Below are 21924 nucleotides of genomic sequence, written 5' to 3' on the forward strand. Positions count from 1 at the left end.
CTGTGAGACAAAGTTTCCTCAGGAAGGAAATCTTAAGTAAGTTATCAGGAAACTAAGGACTATGCCAGTCATCTATAAAGAGCTCAAAATACTTCAGAGAGCAAAATGTCCAACCAAGTTCTTTTTCTTTTTCTTTTTAATTTTTTATTTTAGAGAAAGAGCAGGGGGAGGGGCAGAGGGAGAGGGAGACACAGTCTAAAGGAGACCCCACACTGAGGTCAGAGCCCAACTCAGGGCTCAATCTCATGACCCTGAGTTCATGACCTGAGCTAAAACCAAGAGTTGGACCCTTAATTGACCCAGTCGCCCCAAGTTCTTTTTTTAAACAGATAAATCAAATCCCAAGTTCAGCCAAGGAGAAAAAGATCATAGGGAATATTCTATCTCTAGCTCCAAAAAAAAAAAGGCACCCACTCTCAATTTTTAAAATGTGAGTATCTTTAGTCACTTCCAAGTGTAGCTTTAAATATATTGAGACCTTTGCTTTGAATAATGCTGCTGGATTCTCCATGGTGTTTTTCCCAGGCCATTCTCCTTGAATGTCAAATTGCCCAGGACGCTTCCTTAGGAATGTCTTACTTCCAGAAGAATCATTCCTTAAAACTTAAGCTGAACAGAATAGATGCTTGAATTTACAGCATTTTGTCAGGTTCTAGCTGAATAGAAGGGACAACTCCCAGGGTGGCCTTTGAAGTTCCAACTTTATAAGCAATGGGTTAATCAAAAGTAAAAGCTTAAGAAAGGAAGAAAATTCATTGACATAGCTTCTTAATACCTATCTAGTTCCAAATAGCCAATATTTATACCAAAAGGCTAAAGCTAATAACTATTTTCCTATCTGTAGGAGTCTGAAGATCTAGCAAGATCTACAGTCTCCTAGAACTCTTTGAACTAAACTCTTCTGCAACCTCTATCACCAAACCACAGCACGAGGAGGGACGAAGCAGGATACAAAGAAACTAAAACAGCAGAGCCTCTCACCTTAACAGAGTTTCAAATTCATTGCTGCCATTTTAAAATTTTGGTATTTCCCATAAATATCCAGATTTATGGATTTTTTTGTTTCAATTATAGGATCCAGCATCCCTAGGCCCTCATTTCGGTCTGGCAATAATTGACTGGCAATGAGTAGCTAGTACTTAATCCATGGACCAGATAATCTCCAAAATCCTTCCAGGAACAAAATTCTGAGCATCTAAATAAGACTGTACTTAGTTTGTTGTTAAACTTTTCACTCAAATAGCATTAACAAAATAGAATTCATAGGTGTGAAGCTCAGAACACTTCTCTGAAATAAAAGTGAATTTCGGAATTATTATAAAAAATAACAGGGAAGTTCCTCTTGTACTAAGCAGGATTACCATGGCAACAACACATTATCAGTAAGGTAAAACTAACCTATCTTATGATGGTCTAATCCCAGCTCACCTTGCCTATTAGTGAATGAACAATTTGATGCCTGGTGAATTCTGCTTCACAATGATGGGAACAGACAACATCAAAGGATCCTAAAGCAGCATTGCTATGAATGCTTGGCCATCACAAGCCAGCTATCCTCGTAACTTTTCTGACACCTCCTGCTTAAAACCCAAAAGATCAGAAGGATGTTGAGGGCCTGCTTTCATAATGTGCATTCATACTGAAAATCAAGATCAAGTGAGTGACTGTCCTTCTGCTCCATGGGAACTCACCTTCCTGAGCCTCACCTTAGGACACCTGCATTACTGTTTGACAGGTGTACCCCCCCAGACCTTTGTGGCAGCCTTCCAGTCCCCACTGCCAATGTGCTTATTGAAGGACATTTGAGAAGGGTGACCCATTCATAGTACTCATTATGGTGAAGAAGGCCAAGAAGGCCATGTTTGTCCAGGTTCATCTCTCCAGACCCCCAACCTTGAACTGCAGCCTCTTAAAGACCTCTTCCAGGGCCTCAGAGGTCTTTCAGCTAAGCTTCTAAATTTCACTCTTGAATCTCTGCACACACCACCGCTTGGACCAGGGGAAGGAGCGTAAGGAGCAAGGAAGAGCAATAGGTGGAGCTGACCAAGGTGGACTGTGGCCCAGAGCCAGGCCAGGGCTGCTGCTGCCATGCAAAAGGAGGCTGCCCGGCACATGATGCTCACAGGCCTGACACAGAGGCAAACAACTACATCAGGCACAACCTGATTGGCCACAACCCCACCCAGCAACACCTGTTTGTGCCCCAGGCTGGCTGAGCCTAGAGAGATGTGGGCCCACCTCATTATGGGCCAGCACTCTGTACAGGTGTGCCCTTATCACCATGACCATATGGAGCGTCACCTGCCACAGCTGGCTGGCCTCCATGTCTTCATGCTGCTGCCCTGGGCTTGCCTCATCTGGACCACGTGCAGCTGCCACCAGCTGACCATGCTCGGAGCACCTTCCATCCTGCTCTACAGGCTGGCACAGTGTGGCCTGCACTACATGTGGGCCATGGAGCAGTGTCCTGAGCTCCCCACCACCCTGAGCCCTGTCAGCCTGGGCATCTGGGGCTAGAGAACACCCACTAGAGATCAATCCTGCTAACTGGTTTGGGGGTGTGGAAGGGCTTCCCAAATCTGGGCTACATCCAGAATCACCTACAGACCCTATTGCTGCTGGCATGTGAGGCTACCATGTACCAATGCCAGGAACATCACCACCCATAGCACCTGCTGGCCCCACCAGCTGCCCAAGCTGTCTATAAATGACAATACTCTCCAGTGGCTGAGCCGGGCCTGCTCCACTGCCTCAAATTCTTCTCCTACAAACTTGGACAGGAGATCTTCCTGATGGCCGTGAACATGTTTGGACTGTGCAGGAACTTCATGGTCACCCTGCATGGCTATCCTCACCCATCAGCCCTCTGGGCTATTGCTGGCCTCTGGCCCAACTACTGCCTCTTCCTGATACTCTTACTGCTTTACCAGTACCTGCTATCCTTGGCATTCCACCTGCCCTGTGCATAAACTACCTGTGGCACTGAAACAAGACCATCCCTGTGAACTCCACACTCAAATGGCTGTACCTACCCAATTTATTCAGGGTCCCCAACTCCACCAACCTCATAGGTGATTTCCTCCTGCTGCTCTGTACCTCCCAGCAGTGGCAGGTGTTCTCTCCCAAGCACACCAAGCAGTGGCTGGCATCAATACTGATCACCTGGAACCTGTGGGGGGAGCCCAACCCCATGCCCAGCTTTATCCCCTGCAGGTCCTACCTCAGCGTGAAGGTAGCCATCTTCTGCTTGCTCTTCTGGTTGCTGGGCAGGGACCAGGACTGCCCGCTGCACGTGGAGGAGGCCAGGTCCTCTGGGACAGCCTCTGCTCCCGGTCCGCGCTGCTGCAGCACTGCATCTTCCTCAGCCACTACGACCTGCACATCAAGGCTGAGCTCCACGCCAACCACCCTGCAGGCCTCCAGGAGTTTTGCCCGCTACAGTGCTGCGGACCTCAAAAGCATCGATCTCCACCACAAAGCGAGAAGTCCCTGGCGCAGCTGTGCCAAGCAGGAGAAGCACAGGCAGGACCCCGCGGGCGGTTGCCCCTCCAGAAATCAGGAGCCAGGGCCCAGCAGTCCAGAGGGCCTCTTCCTCCTGCAGCGACAGTGGTGGTGGCTGTGACTGGACCACGTCACAGCCATCCACTCCTGCCTGGGACCACTATGTGTTTGAGTCCGACGGTGAGGAGGAGAAGGCCCAGCCCGAGGACCCCAGGCAGTGAGCACAGAGCGCCTTCCAGACGGCGCAGCAGGGATGGGTGACCAATGTCCTGGCGGTGCTGAAGCGGCCGTGGCAGGAGTGGGCAAGGTAGCTGCCCACAGGAGACGGACTGCGTCCGGAGCTGACGCACTGACTGCGCGTGAGCGCCGTGAGCTAAGTGCTGCGCCGCGGGTGCCGCCTCAGCACCCGGGAGCTCCTCCCCAGGGGAGACAGGCACTGGCGCGTGCTGGACCAGCTGTAGGAGAGCGAAGCCCAGGCAACGCTGCAAGGCCCCTGGGAGGTCCGCCCTGTGCCAAACACGGCCTACCGCGAGCCGCGGAGCAGCACAACCAACAACACAAGTAGCCCCCTCGGCACTGGCTACAACACCCACAACAGCAGCGAGGAGGCGGTGCTGAGCCCCGGACTTCCTGTGCGGCCCTGGGAGCTTCCGGGCAACACAGGCGGCCGGTCGCGCATGGCTGCTGGGCTCCTCCTCGCCAAGCACCTGTGCATCCCAGAGCTGGAGGAGGCCCAGCGGTTCACAACAGGGCAGGGCCGGGCACTGGGGCTGCTGCAGGCCGTGTACCAGTGTGCGGCCGCCCGCTCGGACCTGCTCTGCTCTGTCCTCATCGTCCCTAACCACGTGGTCACCGCATTGGCCACCTTCCTGGTGCCGCCCATGCTCGTCTTCCCATGCACCGTGCTGTCCGTCCAGTGGCCCAGCAAGCGTTTCTGGATGAAGCCCATTGTCTTCACAGGGTCACCAAGTACCTATTCCAGTTTGACTTCTTCCCCGGGAACAGTCACGCAGTGATGCGGCGCTACGAGAACGAGCCCTACTTTGCTTAATGCATCCTGGGCCTGAAGAAGACTGACGGCTACACCAAGTATGACCTGGTGCGGCTCATAGCCCTCTTTGGGAGGGCCCCAAACCCAGAGGACGCGCAGGAGCAGGGGGAGGCAGCTGCTTGGGGAGAGAGAGGAGGTGGAATCACCCCAGGAGAGAGTGAGGGCAACTGGACTTCACTGCAGAGCTGCTTCTGTCTGTCCCTGGCACTGAGTGTATATCGCTGCAGGTGGCAGCTGGTCTGGCAGCTCGATGACCCACCACTCAAGGAAGCCAGCAACTCCTGAGCCCACACACTCCCTGCAAAGCTAGATGCACATATATAATGGTAGTCACCCTCCTCTTTGGGCTACAGCAGCTTCATAGGATTGGCTTCAGGTCTGTTGGGTGCAAAAATATACTTGGGGAAGAGATTGGGGATGATTACTGACCTGTCCGGGGTGCCCTCCAGCAATCTGGCCAGCTGTCGTTGCATGGTGCTGTTGGGGCACAGGTCCGTGGTGTATTCCATGGTGCTGCATTTGGCCAAGTCCCTGTGGAAGTTCCAGGCTGGCTTTTCTCTGTGTGAATAAAAAGCATTGTTCTATCCAGTGCTTGGTCATGTTGTGTTTTCCTTGGTGACTCTGATATCAGGATAAAGTGGACAGAAGTGTTTGGACTCTATACTGGGTGGCTGGCACTGTAACGATCTTTTCTATCCTCCATGTCGTTGGAGTCCTATCCTGGCATTGATTACGTACACAGGGTTCTGCTGGACAGACTGCTAATGGAAACCTGGTTTCTTTGGGGTGATAAAAAATTGTCTAAACTTAGATCATCATGATGGTTGCACAAGTCCACAAATACACTAATAGATGACATGACAGTGGTGCTCTTTGTTGATAAAGATTCACTACAAACTCACTAAAATTAAAACTCTGTGTAACCAATGTTTTCTGTAGTCTGGGTCCATGTAAGGATTATATTCTCAGGAGACTTAAATTCCTAAGAAGAGAGAAGGCCATCGAGCCAGGGTTCTCATCTTCTCCACTTTAAACATCCCAGTCAGCCTCCCTATTCAAAGATATCAAGAAGCCCAAACATAAAAGGAAGCTGTGATGAAAGGGATGGTATATATGAGACTCCTCTAACACTAGTTTCAGTACTCTATTTGCTGATCCACCAGAAATAGGTTGGATGTCAGTTTAATATCATCTCAGCCTCCGTTTTATCTACAACTCATGCAGGCTGGGAATGCAATGTCAGGCATTAAGCTTAAATTTCACTTAAATCAGATATTCATTGATTTTTTTAAAAGATGGTTTAAATTTTAGCATACTCCTATTTTAGTCCTCTTGATAGTATTGTTTCTTCTATTAAATTATTAGGTCCATTCAGAAAGGGGAGGGAGAGATCTCTATATATCCAAATACTTTCCATTGTTCAGCCCAGAAGATGGATCCATTTTACCCCAAGTCTAATGGTAGAGAATGTTGTATGAATGTGAAGCAGAGTGGTACCTCAAACATTGTTACTGACTTAGCAGTACACTGGGCACAGATATAGTTGCTATTAAAAGCAATGTACTCTTCCCTCCCTCCCATATACCTGCGATCACTTTTGTTTGGCATGTTTGCCCCTTCACATTATTACAAAACTGTACCCCAGCGTATTGCTAACTCAGTTTTCTCTTTGTATCACTGCATTCGATGTATTTTTCACATCAAGGTGTTTCTATAGACTGGACAGAGTTAGAGTTCAGCTTCTTCTAGCCAAAGTGTTTAAATTTGACTAGACAGCAGCAATTGCTTTTTAATCTAAGCAAACTGATCTGTCAAAGACAATCAACTCAGGGAAGTTATTCCAGGAGGATCCTAATAATCCCGATGAATCACACTGCCCTATGTGAAACTCAGCTGCTGAACTCTTGACATAATGTCACAAGTACTTAGAGGAATTAGTACATACAGCTGAACTCTATGTTGACACACAAACTCTACCCTCTCGTACATAAGTTAATGGTCACTGCATTTGGTCCAGGGAGGAGTAATGTGTGTAGAATGTCAGTTCATGTTTATTTTTTTTTAAGATTTTATTTATTTATTTGAGAGAGAGAGAAATTGCACAAGCCGGGGGAGTGGCAGAGGGAGAAGCAGGCTCCAGGCTGAGCAGAGAGCCCCATGCAGGGCTCGATCCCAAGACCCTGGGACCATGACCTGAGCTGAAGGCAGACACTTAACGGACTGAGCCACCCAGGTGCCCCTCAGTCTGTTTTTAATGATGATGTTACATCCCCTAGGCTTCGTGTTGCATAATGTTCACAAGCATTTATCAACAGTATGCTTAATTCCTCTAGATGTAAATAAAGGTTTGTTGTTGTGATTTTTAAAAATCACCTCCTATCTTTTAAACAAGGGTTCCTAACCTCTTAAAAATGCTCCTACCGGGGCGCCTGGGTGGCACAGCGGTTAAGCGTCTGCCTTCGGCTCAGGGCGTGATCCTGGCGTTATGGGATCGAACCCCACATCAGGCTCCTCCGCTATGAGCCTGCTTCTTCCTCTCCCACTCCCCCTGCTTGTGTTCCCTCTCTCGCTGGCTGTCTCTCTGTCGAATAAATAAATAAAATCTTTAAAAAAAAAAATGCTCCTACCAATTTAGGGCTTTCCTGTTACCGGGATCTTTAACTACTTTTTCTTGTTTAAATATTGCAACAACACTTGAGAGGTCAGTAGAGATGGTAACATCATTTATATCATTAGTAAGTCACAGAACTGAGACTCAAACCTAAATCTGATGGCGTGATGTTTTGAGGTCTTCCTGATGCTATAAATCTTGTCTTTGCAGCTTTTGTTCCAGTGTTAGGATTACCGGGATAGGTGGGATAGGTTGGGATAGCACTGCTGAGAGTCTTATCCCCAAATAGGGAGGCCTGTCAGGTTCCCTCTGCTCCCCACAGAGAACCCTACCAAACTTAAATAAGGAGACAGAATAGATGGGGAGGCAGCAATAATGAGTGGGATCTCATGTAGGGCTGAGCTGAAAATTCTCCCTAAGTATGGCACAGGTGTTCTTTGAGAATGACTTACAGTTGGAAGAGAACTTCAAGAGAAATAATGACAACACATTCAATTCAGTCAGAGGGCAATGAAAGAGTAGATTACCTAGAAGATAAGCTTGGAAGAATAATATATAGTAATAATAATAGTAAGAATAATAGTAACATAATTGCTAATGTATATTGAGCACTTAATATTTTTCACTATTGTAAGTGCTTTATGTATATTAATTTATTGAATTCTCATCACAACACTGTGAAGTAGGTACTATGAAAGTCAAATTGGAATTCCTGAAGATAGCACATGGATGTAAATACAAAATATTAATTATTATGTAAATTTAAGTGAAAAAATGTGTTTAAAAGTAAAGATTATTAGGTTGGGTAAAAATAAATAAAATCCACTTATAAGTTGCTTTAAAAAGAATCCTGTGACATAAGGTTAACAAATGTTGAAATCAGAAGGAAGAAAAAATAAATACACAGTGCAGATAACCAAAACAAAGCTGATGTTAATATATTAATATCAGACAAAATAGACCTTTAAGACAAAAGCCATTGAGACAAACTACATAATGAGAAAAGGTTAATTCACCATCAGATATAAAAATTCCCAACTAAACTCTATGTAATATAGCTTGAAACCAAATAAAGCAAAACTTAAAAGCATTACAAGAAGAAATATATAAACACACCAGTAGAGCTGGACTTAGACATTATGGCTATCCTTTCCCAATCTGTCATCTGTCTTTCTCTATGATGTCCTTCAAATGAAAGAACCTCTTAATTTTGTAGCAAGCAATTCTTCATTTGAGTTGTTTGGGTCTTAAAAGTTTTTCTGCACCCTAAGGTCATAGTCTTTAAATAGTTTTAAGGTTTTATCTGTAAATTATTTTTTTGCATTTTTGAGAGATTACGTCTTACTTTATAGTTTTAGCAGCTATTGTAGGTAGTATTTAATTTCCACTTAAATTTTCTGATATTGCTGATAAAGACAAATACTATCATTCTTATCTCCCATTAGGTCTAATAGTTGTTCTGTTCAATCCACTTATATCTTATGTACACAATCATATCTGCAAGTAATTTTTTCTCTTTCCAATCCTGATAACTATTCTTTTTTTTTTTTTTAAGATTTTATTTATTTATTTAATAGAGATAGAGACAGCCAGCGAGAGAGGGAACACAAGCAGGGGGAGTGGGAGAGGAAGAAGCAGGCTCATAGCGGAGGAGCCTGATGTGGGGCTTGATCCCACAACGCCGGGATCACGCCCTGAGCCGAAGGCAGATGCTTAACTGCTGTGCCACCCAGGCGCCCCCTGATAACTATTCTTTTCTTTACATCATAACATTAGCCATACCTTCAGTATTATGTCGAACATTAAAAATAATACCGAGTATTCCTGTCTTAGGACAGATCTCGATGAGAGTGAAGTTTCCCCATTAACATGATATTTGCTGTAGAATTTTGGGTATACAATGTCTTTGTCAAATCAAGGAAATTCTTCTAAATTTTGAATTCTCACAGTTTTTATCAAAAGGGGTTGAACTTTGGGGTGCTTGGGTGGTTCAGTTGGTTGGGCGTCTGACTCTTGATTTCAGTGCCAGTCATAATCTCAGGGTCATGAGATCGAGCCCCACATCGGGCTCCACACTCCACGTGGAGTCTGCTCAAGATTCTCTCTCTCCCTCTCCCTCTGCCCCTCCTTCTACTCACATGCCCTCTTTAAATACATAAAATCTTTAAAAAACCAGGGAGACAGTTGATCTTTTATCAAGTGCTTATTTCTACATTTATTGATGTAATCGTGTGATTTTTCACCCTTATTCCAGTAATGTTCTGACCTCAAGAACTGTTAAGATAATATTTGTGGTTTTAAGTTACAAAATTTGTGGTAATTTGTTACAGCAACAATAGAAAACTAACATACAATATGTGATTCTCATAATTTTACATCTCCTTTATAAATTGTAGCAGAGAACAGTTAAGAAGCTTGCCCAGTTCACAAGGCTGAGGAGTTCGGCTCCTGGTTAAAAACCTCTATGTGGGGGCGCCTGGGTGGCACAGCGGTTAAGCGTCTGCCTTCGGCTCAGGGCGTGATCCCGGCGTTACGGGATCGAGCGCCACATCAGGCTCCTCCGCTAGGAACCTGCTTCTTCCTCTCCCACTCCCCCTGCTTGTGTTCCCTCTCTCGCTGGCTGTCTCTATCTCTGTTGAATAAATAAATAAATAAAATCTTAAAAAAAAAAAAAAACTCTATGTGATTTTTCAGATGTGCCTATGGGCAATTACAAAGGCTTTACCTGGCAGGCCTCACGGGAAAAAGGCTACTGCCCACCACCCAAGCTTGGCACATAGCCAATGCACTGCAGTCTCTGAAGGCAGTTGCAGGCGACAACTCAGACTCCCCTGCCCAATCATGCTTTTCATATATTTGCATTCCTAGCCTGGTGCTTTCATTTCTGGATCTCTATCTGAGGCCTGGGGCAGAAGCCTTTGTGCTTCTGCTGAGTCCTCCTTTTGAGGGGCAGTGGGGGACACCTTGAAAACACTTTGTTCCACTCTGACTTTTCCCTATACTTTTCCACTCCTAACTCACCTCCTTCACCCTCCCCCCATAGGGTCCATAAAATTGCTGGAGGCTTTATTTTGAGGCTCCCAACAACAGTGAGCCATCTCTCACATCTGTGTTGATGCACCTGACCCAGGATTAGTGTGTCCGTCCATAAGGGAAATGTAACAGGGGGAGTCAGTGCCTTCTCATTTTAGACTCTTGCGTATAATCATCCCAGCAGGTGTTAAAGGCTTAACTCTTTCATTTTTGGCTTGTGCATTAATCAGCTACTCTAACATCTGAAGCTCAGCTCACTTCCCCAGCTCAGCTGAACTCCTAACAACAGCTAATAGTAGGAAAGCTGGAATTCAAATCCAGGCAGTCCAGCTCTGAACCTCTATTCCTAACAATAATGCTCTACTGCTTCCCTTTGTGTTAGACCGCTCTAGCCCAAGGAACTGGTCATGGCGACTTGGATAGGGCAGTAGAAGTTGGCTAAAGCATACAGAACAGGTAAACTCAACAAGAGTTGGTGATGGGTCAGATGTAGAAGATAAGAAAAGGGAAAGAATAAAGGATGACATTTTGGTCTTCGGCTTAGAGCAATGAAGTAGAGGGTGCCCTTGGGGTTTGGGATGGGGTGACAGGTGGCAGGGAGATGATGGAGAAACAAGAGATCTTCTTGGGATATATTTAAGGTTTCTGATTCTTAATAATATCCAAGTGAAGATGTCAGGTAGGCCACTCACATGGAATTTTGGAATTTGAATTTTACTTTTTTTCTCTATTCCTAGAATTAGGAAAAGAGAAATACTGTATAAGAGAATACAGTGCAGACACCACCTTAAGCTAAGCACTCCTCTCCACTCCTACAGTCAGCTCTCAAAAAGAATCAGATATTGCGACTCTTCTGAGAAAAATACAGTCATCTTCAAATATGGTTGGTATATGGGCACAACAGTCTCCAAACTATGAAAACTACTAGATCAGAATTCTCAAGGAATGACTAGAATCTGAAACTGAGCAAGCTAATAATTCACTGATTAAAAACTGAGAACCCAGCGACTGCCACACATTAGCCTTGTTATTACGTTTATCATTTTTAACCTGATTTTCAGTCATTTGTTCAATCAACATGGTGATCAATTTATTTGTTTCCAAATCTAGAGAGAAATAATTCAGTTAGGCCAAATACTTGAAGTTCCTTGGATATTTAGTTTACGTTAAACCCTTCTTCCCCTACACTATTACATTTCTGTGCTGGTTTCTACGCTTAATCATATGCTATACTGCAGTTTTAAAATGTTTCAAATATGCCTTCCATCTGCCCAACCGAATTTTATTTCCTTTGAGGGTAAGGACTGTGACCCAGTCCCTAAACCAGTGTTGAGTACATTAAAGGGGAATTTGTTGAATTCATTTGGAAAGTTGTCTCCACTAACTGTATGTCCACCACTCACCTAGGATGACTCGCCCTCCATTTCACTCAACTAATTTAATTCAGTCGCACAAGTATACTGTAACAGTCATCATATTCTCAGTTTATGGTTTTAATGGTATTGCAACATTAGATTCACAACATATTTCCAAGCACCAAGTATGCTTGAAATTGAAGATTTTTATAAAGATAATAAAACTTAATGACTACCCATGATCTATGATCTGACAATACATCTGTTCTTTTTCATCTTGAGATGGTAAAATACCCACCCTAGCTTATTGTGGCACAGTGGGAGAGAAGAATTATAGTCCTATTAATCACTCTTAACTATCAGCTTATTAAGTTATAGTTTCCCAACAGGCTTGTCTTACATGACTGTTAATAGGCTGCAGGTGTTTTTCTAAGAGTCTTTTTATAATGCAGTTATGTCATAAAGAGACAGCATGGAGTAAAAGAAAAACTGGTGGGCTAAGAATCAGAAAACCTAGGTTTTAAATTCTAGTAGTAAAGTAGCCCCAAAGCCTTAAGCAAGTCACCACCTCTCTGATCTCTACAGTTTTCCCATCTTTAAAATGAGAGGACTTATTACCAATTAAGTAAATGCGTTTGTGCCGTTTATACCAGATTGGTAGGCAGGTAACCATAACCCAGGACCCAAGAATTTCACAAAGGACCTTCTAACAGAAATCTCTCCACATTAAAATAGCTTAAGATAAAGTGTAAAATTGAGGGGCACCTGGGTGGCTCAGTCGTTAAGGGTTTGCCTTCGGCCCAGGGCGTAATCCCAGGGTCCTAGGATTGAGGCCCACATCGAGCCCCGCATCAAGCCCCACATCAGGCTCCCTGCTCTGCTAGGAGCCTGCTTCTTCCTCTCCCACTCCCCCTGCTTGTGTTCCCTCTCTCGCTGGCTGTCTCCCTCTGTCAAATAAATAAATAAACTATTTTTAAAAATTTTTTAAACAAACAAACAAACAAAAAAAATAGGGGCGCCTGGGTGGCACAGCGGTTAAGCGTCTGCCTTCGGCTCAGGGCGTGATCCCGGTGTTATGGGATCGAGCCCCACATCAGGCTCCTCCAGTATGAGCCTGCTTCTTCCTCTCCCACTCCCCCTGCTTGTGTTCCCTCTCTCGCTGGCTGTCTCTGTCTCTGTCAAATAAATAAATAAAATCTTTAAAAAAAAATAAAATAAAATAAAGTGTAAAATTGAGATTTGTTACTCGTTAACTTTAAAAGTCAATTTTGTTACCTAACCACTGTGGATGTGCACAGGAACAGGAGCATGTTTCATATGTGAAAAATAGTGACTACAGATATGTGTTAGGATGTCTAAATTGGGCTATACCAAAATTTTACTTTTAGCTAAAAACCACCTCAGAGAGACAGCTGTTATACATACATTTTGCAACTGACAAAAAGGATTGCATTTCAAAAGTTTGTAAGTCCATTTTTTGGAAAACTTTGTAAATGGAAGTTAGGCTTGTACTTCAACGCATGAGAGTATAAATGTGGACATAGCTGTACTATATAACATCATAATAAATGCTCCAAGCTCTGGGTCCTGAGAATGGGGCTTGTGTCATGTACATGAGTTTCCTCCCCTGCTCTTAGAAAGAAGACTCAAGTAAACAATGATTAAAATTGATTTACCTTTGTCACACCCTTCTAACCTTTTTTACACTCGGGTAGGGCACCCAGCCCTAATTATGTTGCTGGAACAATGCTATCCAGTCCTACGTACTGTAAATTTCAACAGCCCTTCCTTGCACCTTCGAACAGTAATTCCACAACTGTGGAGCAATTGATGGACATTTCAACAAATAACCCAAAAAATGTTACCACTCTTAAACTATAACTAGTGTTGAAAGAGACCATCTGTTACTTATAAAAGCAAAAATATTAGAAATCTATGTTAAAAATTTTAGAGACCTGGTCCAACCAATTATGATACATTCATACAACAGAGTATCCAACATTTGAAAAATGTGTAAAAGTTGTAATTACATGGGAAATATACAAAACATAATGCTGAATAAATAAAAAAGATACTAAAATGCTATGTTCTTTATGAACTCAATTATGGAAAAAATGCACTAAGACTAGAAGATAATAAAACTGTTGGGTAGTAGACTTATAATTTATGGCTTTTTCCCAATTAATGCATGAATCCATGCTTTCCAGATTTTCCTATATCAAATAAGTGCTATTTAAAAAAAAAAAAAAAAGGAAAATCAGAGAACAAAGTATAAATTTAAATAAATCCCTAATTGGTAGAATTTTAGAGAGCTATAAATAGTGCTGATTATCAGGCAATGTGGAAATAAAGCTTTGTGGACAAAAGAGCATTCCTTTCTTTAACTTCGTTTGCAGAAGAGTTTAATTAGACTTATTTTATACGTGTGTGTGTGTGTGTGTGTGTGTGTGTGTGTGTGGTTTTAATTGAGGGCCCCTTACTGGTCCTGCTTCCATGAATGGCTGTCACCAGGGGAAAAGGGGAGGGGAACCAAGCGGCACAAGGAGGGGTCATCTCCACAACACTCCATATACACACAGAACTAAGCAGATAAGCACAGAGTCACTATTGAGGTTAGAAGTTACCAGCATGGTTAAAGGAACAGGTGGGGAATTGGGGTGTCATAAAAAAAAAATAGTCCCCACCACCAAACTGGGGTGCCTGGGGGGGACTTGGTCTGTTTCAACCCAAGAGGAATCTGATCAAAAGTGGTTTGGGAAGGCTAGAACCAGCAGGGATGGAGGGAGGAGGGAGGAGCAGGGGGTGAGGGGGCCGTTTGGCAACTGGGGTGAAGGCATTGCCCTCCCCCTGCTGGGATCCCCCAGCCCCTCCGGTCTGGCAGGAAGGGGGCAGTCTGCAACCCCCATGGGCAGGTCTGGGGCTGCCAGATGCTCCAGGCAGGGGGCTGGAGGGGGCTCACAAAGGCTGCCCTCCAGGGAGATAATGGCACTGCTCCCCAGCTTCTCTGCCAGGGTGCAGTGGTCCTTGACCTCCTCATAGCAGTTTGCTTGTAATTCATGCTTGATCTCCGTGAGCTTCTTCATGATGGTGTCCTTGGAGCTGGCAGAGATCATTTTGCTTTAAGGAATGCAGACTCAGGTGCCCAGAAAATAAATACTAGGTCTTCCTTCTTGCTCTCCTTGGTCTCATAGGTTACATCATAGAGGACAAAGCAGCAGTCCTTGTCTGGTAGCATCTTGACAAAGGTGGCACAAGGGTGGTCTACAGTCTGGCCCATGTCACCTACCGGGATATTCTTGCCCTCCTTCAGGTATGCTGTTCTTCTTGTCCTCGCTTAGGCAGAGGAGTACCGCCTTCTTGCACTTCTTCACCTCTTCTGGTGTTGAGGACTTGCGCACTTACCCTCATGTCACTGAAAACCTTGATGATGCCATCAGAGATTGCCATATCAGAGGCCATGTTTCCAGGCGAAAGGGAGATAACAAGGAGAGTCAGAAGAGAGGAGGGCCACTGCCACTGCTGCTGGGATCTGACAGAAAGAGACTTATTTTAAGTTAACCACATTATAAAATATTAAGTTTTGTGGTTATGAAAATAATGCTTATTGCTACTGCTATGGCATTTTTATAGATCCAATAAAACCTATTACTGATGCTTACTTCCCTTGATTAAAGATACCACTGTTTCTTTTCACATTTCACATAGAAAATAACACAGGCATGTGAGTTAGAAAAACAGGAAAAAAAGGTTATTTAATGAAAAAGTCTTCATCCCATCTTACAACGCTTTCCCACATATAGCAGTAATCCATGGTCCAGAAATCATTCTTGTGTAAAACTGCCCCACATGTATTGTATTTATACACTAATCACTCTTCTATACACCTTACTTCACTTAACATACTTTAGAAACATTTACATATCAGTATGTGTAAATCCATTTTATTATTTGTAAATACTATTTAATAGTCTACTGATGGCTGTAATTTATTAGTAACCCCTTACTGATAGACATTTAAATTATTTTCAGTTTCTCTCTATAACAAACAAGGCTTCAGGGAACATTCTTGTACAAATATCTTTATGTACATGAACAAGATTATCCACGAGATAAATTCTTAGAATTGTTGAGTAAAAGAATATGTGTACATTTAAAAAAATCTGAGATTGCCAAATTGCCTTCCAAAGAATTTGTACCAAGTTATACTCCAAGGGAACATTTCTGATCAAAAAATTCTTTAAAGCAAATTCCAATGCTGTCAATGGCCAAGAAGGTACCATAAATGAGGGAGGCAGGATGGGGTAAGAAGATGATAAACTGAAAAGCATGAATATTCAGTCACTGAAAGAAGTGGTTTCTCCTCAATGGCAGCCAACTATGCCTTCTAGGAATCAATATTAGTGTCTTGGTCTCTCAAAAGCCTAAAATCTAGACTTCTGCATGAAACCTCCAGATTTCTTAAATGTTGACAACTCATTTTAGAATTTTAGAATTGGCACGATAAACAAAACTGTGAGTGGAAACCATCCACTGGGCCTCCAAATTGTGTCCTACACTTTAAAGCTTTCATTTCCGTCCCCATATCCAACCAACAAAGACTGTCATGGCTTTAGGCTGCATTTAGCATACTGTTTTAAAGCTGGGATTTCCTTAGATTACATTTTATTTCTAGACAAACTAGAAGATTTTATTAACTACGTGGTCACTGTTCCCTCAAACTATGTGAACAGTTTATTCTACTCTTGTCCAGATGTTTTTATTAATCAGTTTCCTACATTATGGTCCTTTGCCCTACATTTTTATTCCTTTAGAGTGTGGCATTCCTCTGTTTTCTCCATTATATGGAACCACCATATGTTTTAAGGGCAGAGTCATTTTCCTATACTACTTTGCATTCTACATACCCACCTACTCACATAAGAAATTGTGGGAATAGAGTTTATTAAAAAGACTTGCTGCCTCTCGCTTAAATAGTATTTTTAATCCATATAAAGTAGTTTATATTAACTACATTCTTATAGTTAAAAAATAAAGCAACATAAAAAAATAAACCCTGAAGTTGCTAAATCTGTATCAAAAAATATTCAAATTCAGGGGTAAAATACCATGAGATTTTTAGTATTTCATTATCTCTTCTACATAAATACTTGCAAAAGGACCAGTCTGACAAAGCCCAATGCATTGTATGATTATAAGCAGAAATAAATGTTTATAAATTTTAAATTATAAGCAATGTTATATTAAAGAGGTCAGCTGCCTATTTGAAAACTCAGAGGGCAACATCTTATACAAATGAATTTTTAAAGTCAAATTTTAAAAATTATTAGCTTCATTTATTATAAACATGCATCTGAGTCTTAATTTTAAAGCTGTCATTTTTAAAGAATTCCTATAGTTTTAATATTAATTTGTTCAGAAATGCTTTCTTTACATATATATAATATATAAATATAAATATATATAATATAAATATATATTCTATATAAGTAAATATATATGAAATATATATATACACACATACACCTGCAATAACAAAAGAGGCCCAAAATACATATATTAAAGAAGCTACTTTATAATGTAACCAAGCTTTCAACATATATTGAAAATATGACCAGCTACTCCTAGAAAAAATCTGCATGAATCATTTTACCAACATTGATGCCACTGGAGAGTGTACTTTTAGTTTCCAAAGGCAAAGTCCTAGACATTACAAGTTCCTCTGTTAGCACTTCTAAATATGTGAGTGTTCCTACTTCCCCTTAAAAGGTATGCTGTAATGACTCTAGTATGTCCTTTGAAAAGAAAACTGATTAGATCACCCCAAAATTTAAAAACTCAAAGCTCTGTATTAGGTATGTCATTTATCTCAACATTTTAATCATGAGAAACAAACAAGAATAAAAAAATTACATAAATTGTAATCTGCACATTGGATTGCTTCTTCAAATGTGTTATCAGAACTCACAGATAAAACAAAAGTAATAAAAAGAAAGTGGTAAAATATTATATTTAATTTTACCTAAAATATAAATTAAAATAGAGCATAAGAAAAACTTTGAAACCACAATACGTATATGGAAAACTGACCACTGAAAGATGCAAATAATTCATACAATATAAGCTTTAATATATAAATTAAATGTCATTTCATCAGCTGTTAGTCACATCAGTCTAAACTTTACATTATATATTAAAATATTAAAAAGCTAAAAAACATCATTGCAATATAGATTCAATATGGGAAAATATGTATTTGTGGCTTTATACACAATCTAAATTAATCCATTCTATACAATAGTTTTCCAAAATATAAACGGCACTTTACATGCAACAGAACATACCAGGCTGGGTGTCCTAATATAATTTAATATATAGGAAAATAAAGAGAAAACACCTTTTTAACAAGACAGTTACATAGTGGAGGCGGAATGTAGAATAAGATTTTGCCTTAACACAATCTTGGATAAGAGTAAAGAAATATGAAAAAGGACAATTTCTACTACTTTCAATTAGCATTTTTTAAATTGAAGACTACTGTGATTTTATATTTTCTAATTGTATCACAAACAGAAAACATAAAAGGCAAACGGGAAGGGAGGGTAGAAAGCGTGATCCTTTATGAATTTTAAACATCAGCCCTGCCTATGGGCTGCATTTAGGCTCCTTTTCTGTTGACAGTTTCCTAAATTATTTCTGCCACTCTGAATTGCGCATCAGTAATCAGATGAATTTTCCAGACTTCTTTATGCCATTGTGTAACCATAGCTGCCACAATGTAACGCCACAAGAAGTCTGTCCTTGAGTATTTCTTTACTTGGGTATTCAGGTAACTTGAGCATGTTGATGCTTTAAAAGAAAAATATACCACCATTAAATAGGAAATCTATGAAATTTCTGATTATTTTGTCTAGCAGTGAAAACACTACTCAAAATTAACATAAAACCACCCTCTCAAATTTGCATTCAAATTGGAAAACCCTGAAGTAGTATTTAAAAAGAAAAAAAAAAAAACTGCTGCATTGCAGTTTCCTCTAGCATGCAAATGTAGTGGAAGAAAATAAGTTCCTTTCAGTCTAAAATAAATAAGCAATAAGGGAATTTAGTCTGAAGTGACGGTATAACTCAGTGATACTTATGACAGTATTAACCTCAGTGATACTTGAACTACGTTCAATTACATTATAGGTAGTTTCCTCAAATATTTTCCCTACCAAAAAAGGGAGAAACAAGGGATTATGTTGGTACTTATTTATAGTGATTCCAAAATGTGGAAAAAAGATTACTGTTGAGATTTTCCTCTCAATGCAGCAGTACAGTAGTTAGACCTTTAATCGTTCAAAATTAATCAAGACAATTCACAATACATTTAAATAAACAATTTAACATACCATGTGCTTGAAGTTGGTAGGAGATTTGGAGTATATGGCACAGCAGCAATTGTAAAGTTTTGCAATCCACTTCCACCCATGATATTAGCAAATCCACCATGTGGGACCCTGGAACTAAGAGTTCATATCTTAAGTTGTAATCATGAAACGAAAACCTTTGTGACAGATATAGTTCAAATTATAATTTAGAGTAAGAATATATTCAACTCCAGGGCACTGGCAAGGTAACATTTTTGGTTCTGCAAAACTCCAGCTCATTACTAAAAGATGCTTTGTGGCCAGTTAGCAAGCTTCCATGGAGACCCTCCTCCACATTTCTATAAGCCATACTATGCTTTCAACTGGCCATTGCACATACCTCTATTATTGCACGTAGCATACTGCATGTACAATTATTTTCTTCTATGTGTCTCTCCCTACTCAACTGGGACTAATCTGAGGACCTAAATGTGTCATATTTGCATTTGTATCCTTGGGGTTAGCAAAATGACTGGCATCTAACAGACATTCATTAGATATTTGCCAAATACATGAATCTTTGCTTGATTAATTCAAGCAATAGAGAGGCTCTTGGACATAATCCAAACAATTACCCTATATGTGAAAAATATCTAGGTCTGATAGGGTTCAGGGCAGGCGATCCCCAAATATGCCACTTAGGCATACTGATTATTTTAAATTAAAAATAACCAGTGCAAAAAGGATACTTTAACCTTCCTGTTTTCCTGAAAGCAGGAAATAAATCTCCCATGTGAAAGGTACTCTCCCTGTATCAGAAGGTAAAGAAACATCCTATGACCAGAGATAGGGAATTCAGGGCTGAGAAGGCTATAGAAACAAACCTCATTACTTCTTCACCAATTTCACAAACTTCGTCTTTCCAATTCCTCAAAAATGTATTTTCTCTGTCTAAAAGGTGTAAATCCTGCTTACTTTGGTCACGTCTTTGAGACTCATACTTCTATGAGCTCCAAAACATATGAATTAAATGTTTTCTTCTTGTTAATCTGTCCATGTCAATTTAATTTTTAGACCAAGCAGAATAACTTTAAAAGGTAAAGGAAAATTTTTCCTCCCCAACAGGTCAAAGGATTTTTGTTTTGTTTTTCACTGTGGGAAAACTAGAATATTCTTTACATTTCTATTCCAAAGATTCACAATATCAGATGTATTTCTTTTTTAATGTCACCTAACAAAAACATAACAAGACCACATTCAAATTAAAAAACCCTAACAAAATGCATACACAGTACTAGAAAATTTAATCTTGGGTACATGGCTACAGAGAATATAATTACAACTTCCTAAATTCTATTGTTCACATTTGAAAGACATTATTTCAAATTCGCTTTTGTATGTATCATGATTAAAACATTTTGTTTTTAAATTGAGATGCTACAGTGCTTTTTAGGTAAATAAGAATGATGACCAAACCAAAAAAAAACAAAACATTTAATGTATAAGTACTAAAGATATACTCAAAGGCAGAAGTCTGACTAGTCTTAGAAATGTTTTCTAGCATAGGATTCTTAGTAGAAAGCATAATTCAGTTCATTAAAAAAACAACAAACAAAACAAAAGACAACTGTTGAACCTTAAATAGCCAAAACAACCTTGAAAAAGAATAAAGTTGGAGGTTTCACAGTTCCTTATTCCAAAACTACAAAGCTATGGTTATCAGAACAATGTAGCACTGGCATAAAGATAGACACGTAGAAATGGAATAGAATATCCCAAATAAACCCTTATATATATTACCAATTTCAACTACAGTCTAACATTCAATGGGGAAAGGACAGTCTTTTCAACAAATTGTGCTGGGAAAACTGGATATCCACACTACCGAAAAATGGAGTTGAATTCTCACCTAATACCATACATAAAAATTAACTCAAAATGAATCAAAGATGAAAACATGAACTAAAACTACAAAATTCTTAGAAGCTCTTCAGGGGAGGAGCTTCATGACACTGAATTTGGCAATGATTTCTTAGATATGACACCAAAAGTACAGGCAACAAAAGAAAAACAGATAAACTGGACTTCATCAAAATTAAAAACCTGTCCACCAAAGGACACCATCAAAAGAATGAGAAGGCAGCCCACAGAATGGGAGAAAATATTTTCAAGTCAGATTTATATCTGATAAGGAATCGATATCCAGAAAATAAACAGAACTTCTACAACTCAACAAAAACAACAAAAACCCAAATTAAAAATAGGGAAAGGATCCAAATAGACATTTCTCCAAAGAAGATACATAGACACCTTATAAGCATATGAAAAGATGCTCAATCAACGTTACTAGTATTAGGGAACTGTAAACCAAAACCACAACCAGACACCATTTCATACACATTAGAATGACCCTTTTTTTTTTTAACTTTTTAAAAAGATTTATTTATTTATTTTAGAGAGAGTGTGTGTGCAGGGAGAGAGGCAAAGGGAGGGGGAGAGAGAATCTCAAGCAGACTCCCCACTGAGCACGGAATCTGACATGGGGCTTGAGATCATGACCTGAACCGAAATCAAAAGTTGGATGCTTAACCGACTGAGCCACCCAGGCGCCCCTAGGATGACCATTTTAAAGAAAAATCAAAAATTAAAAACAAACAAAAAACCAGAAAATAACAAGTATTGGAAACGATATGCAGAAATTGGAACCCTTATGCATTGCTTGTGGGAATGTAAAATTTACATCAGCTGTGGAAAACAGTATGGCTGTTTCTCAAAAAATAAACAGAATTACAGTATATAGCCCAAATTATTGAAAACAGAGACTAAAAAAGATTATTTTACATCCATGTTCATAGCAGCCAAAAGGTGGAAGCAACTCAAGTGATCATCCATGGAAGAAGGAATAAGCAAAATGTGGGACATACATACAGTGGATTATTTAGCCTTAAAAAGGAAGGAAATTCTGACATATGCTACAATGTGGATGAACCTTGAGGACACTATGCTGAGTGAAATAAGCCAGTCACA

The 21924-nt window shown here is 40.7% G+C and overlaps 1 protein-coding gene and 2 pseudogenes across 2 annotated transcripts in view; 1 reads left to right on the forward strand and 2 right to left on the reverse strand.

The window, feature by feature from the left end:
- The first annotated feature begins 2226 nt into the window (after positions 1-2226).
- Positions 2227-4837, forward strand: LOC103675901 (annotated as a pseudogene).
- A 9048-nt stretch (positions 4838-13885) lies between these two features.
- Positions 13886-15057, reverse strand: LOC103675863 (annotated as a pseudogene).
- A 2349-nt stretch (positions 15058-17406) lies between these two features.
- HACE1 (HECT domain and ankyrin repeat containing E3 ubiquitin protein ligase 1) overlaps positions 17407-21924 on the reverse strand; it is a 100829-nt gene continuing 96311 nt past the window's right edge. For both annotated transcript variants that reach the window (XM_040627573.1, XM_040627576.1), the window contains 2 exons: positions 18940-19053; positions 17407-18397 (listed from right to left, as the gene is read on the reverse strand). In XM_040627573.1, coding sequence (XP_040483507.1) covers positions 18295-18397; positions 18940-19053 — 217 coding nt within the window. In that variant the 3' untranslated portion in view covers positions 17407-18294. The remainder of the gene's footprint in view (positions 18398-18939; positions 19054-21924) is intronic.

This window comes from Ursus maritimus, unplaced genomic scaffold (assembly GCF_017311325.1).
Source record: "Ursus maritimus isolate PB19 unplaced genomic scaffold, ASM1731132v1 scaffold_13, whole genome shotgun sequence".
NCBI lineage: Eukaryota > Metazoa > Chordata > Mammalia > Carnivora > Ursidae > Ursus > Ursus maritimus.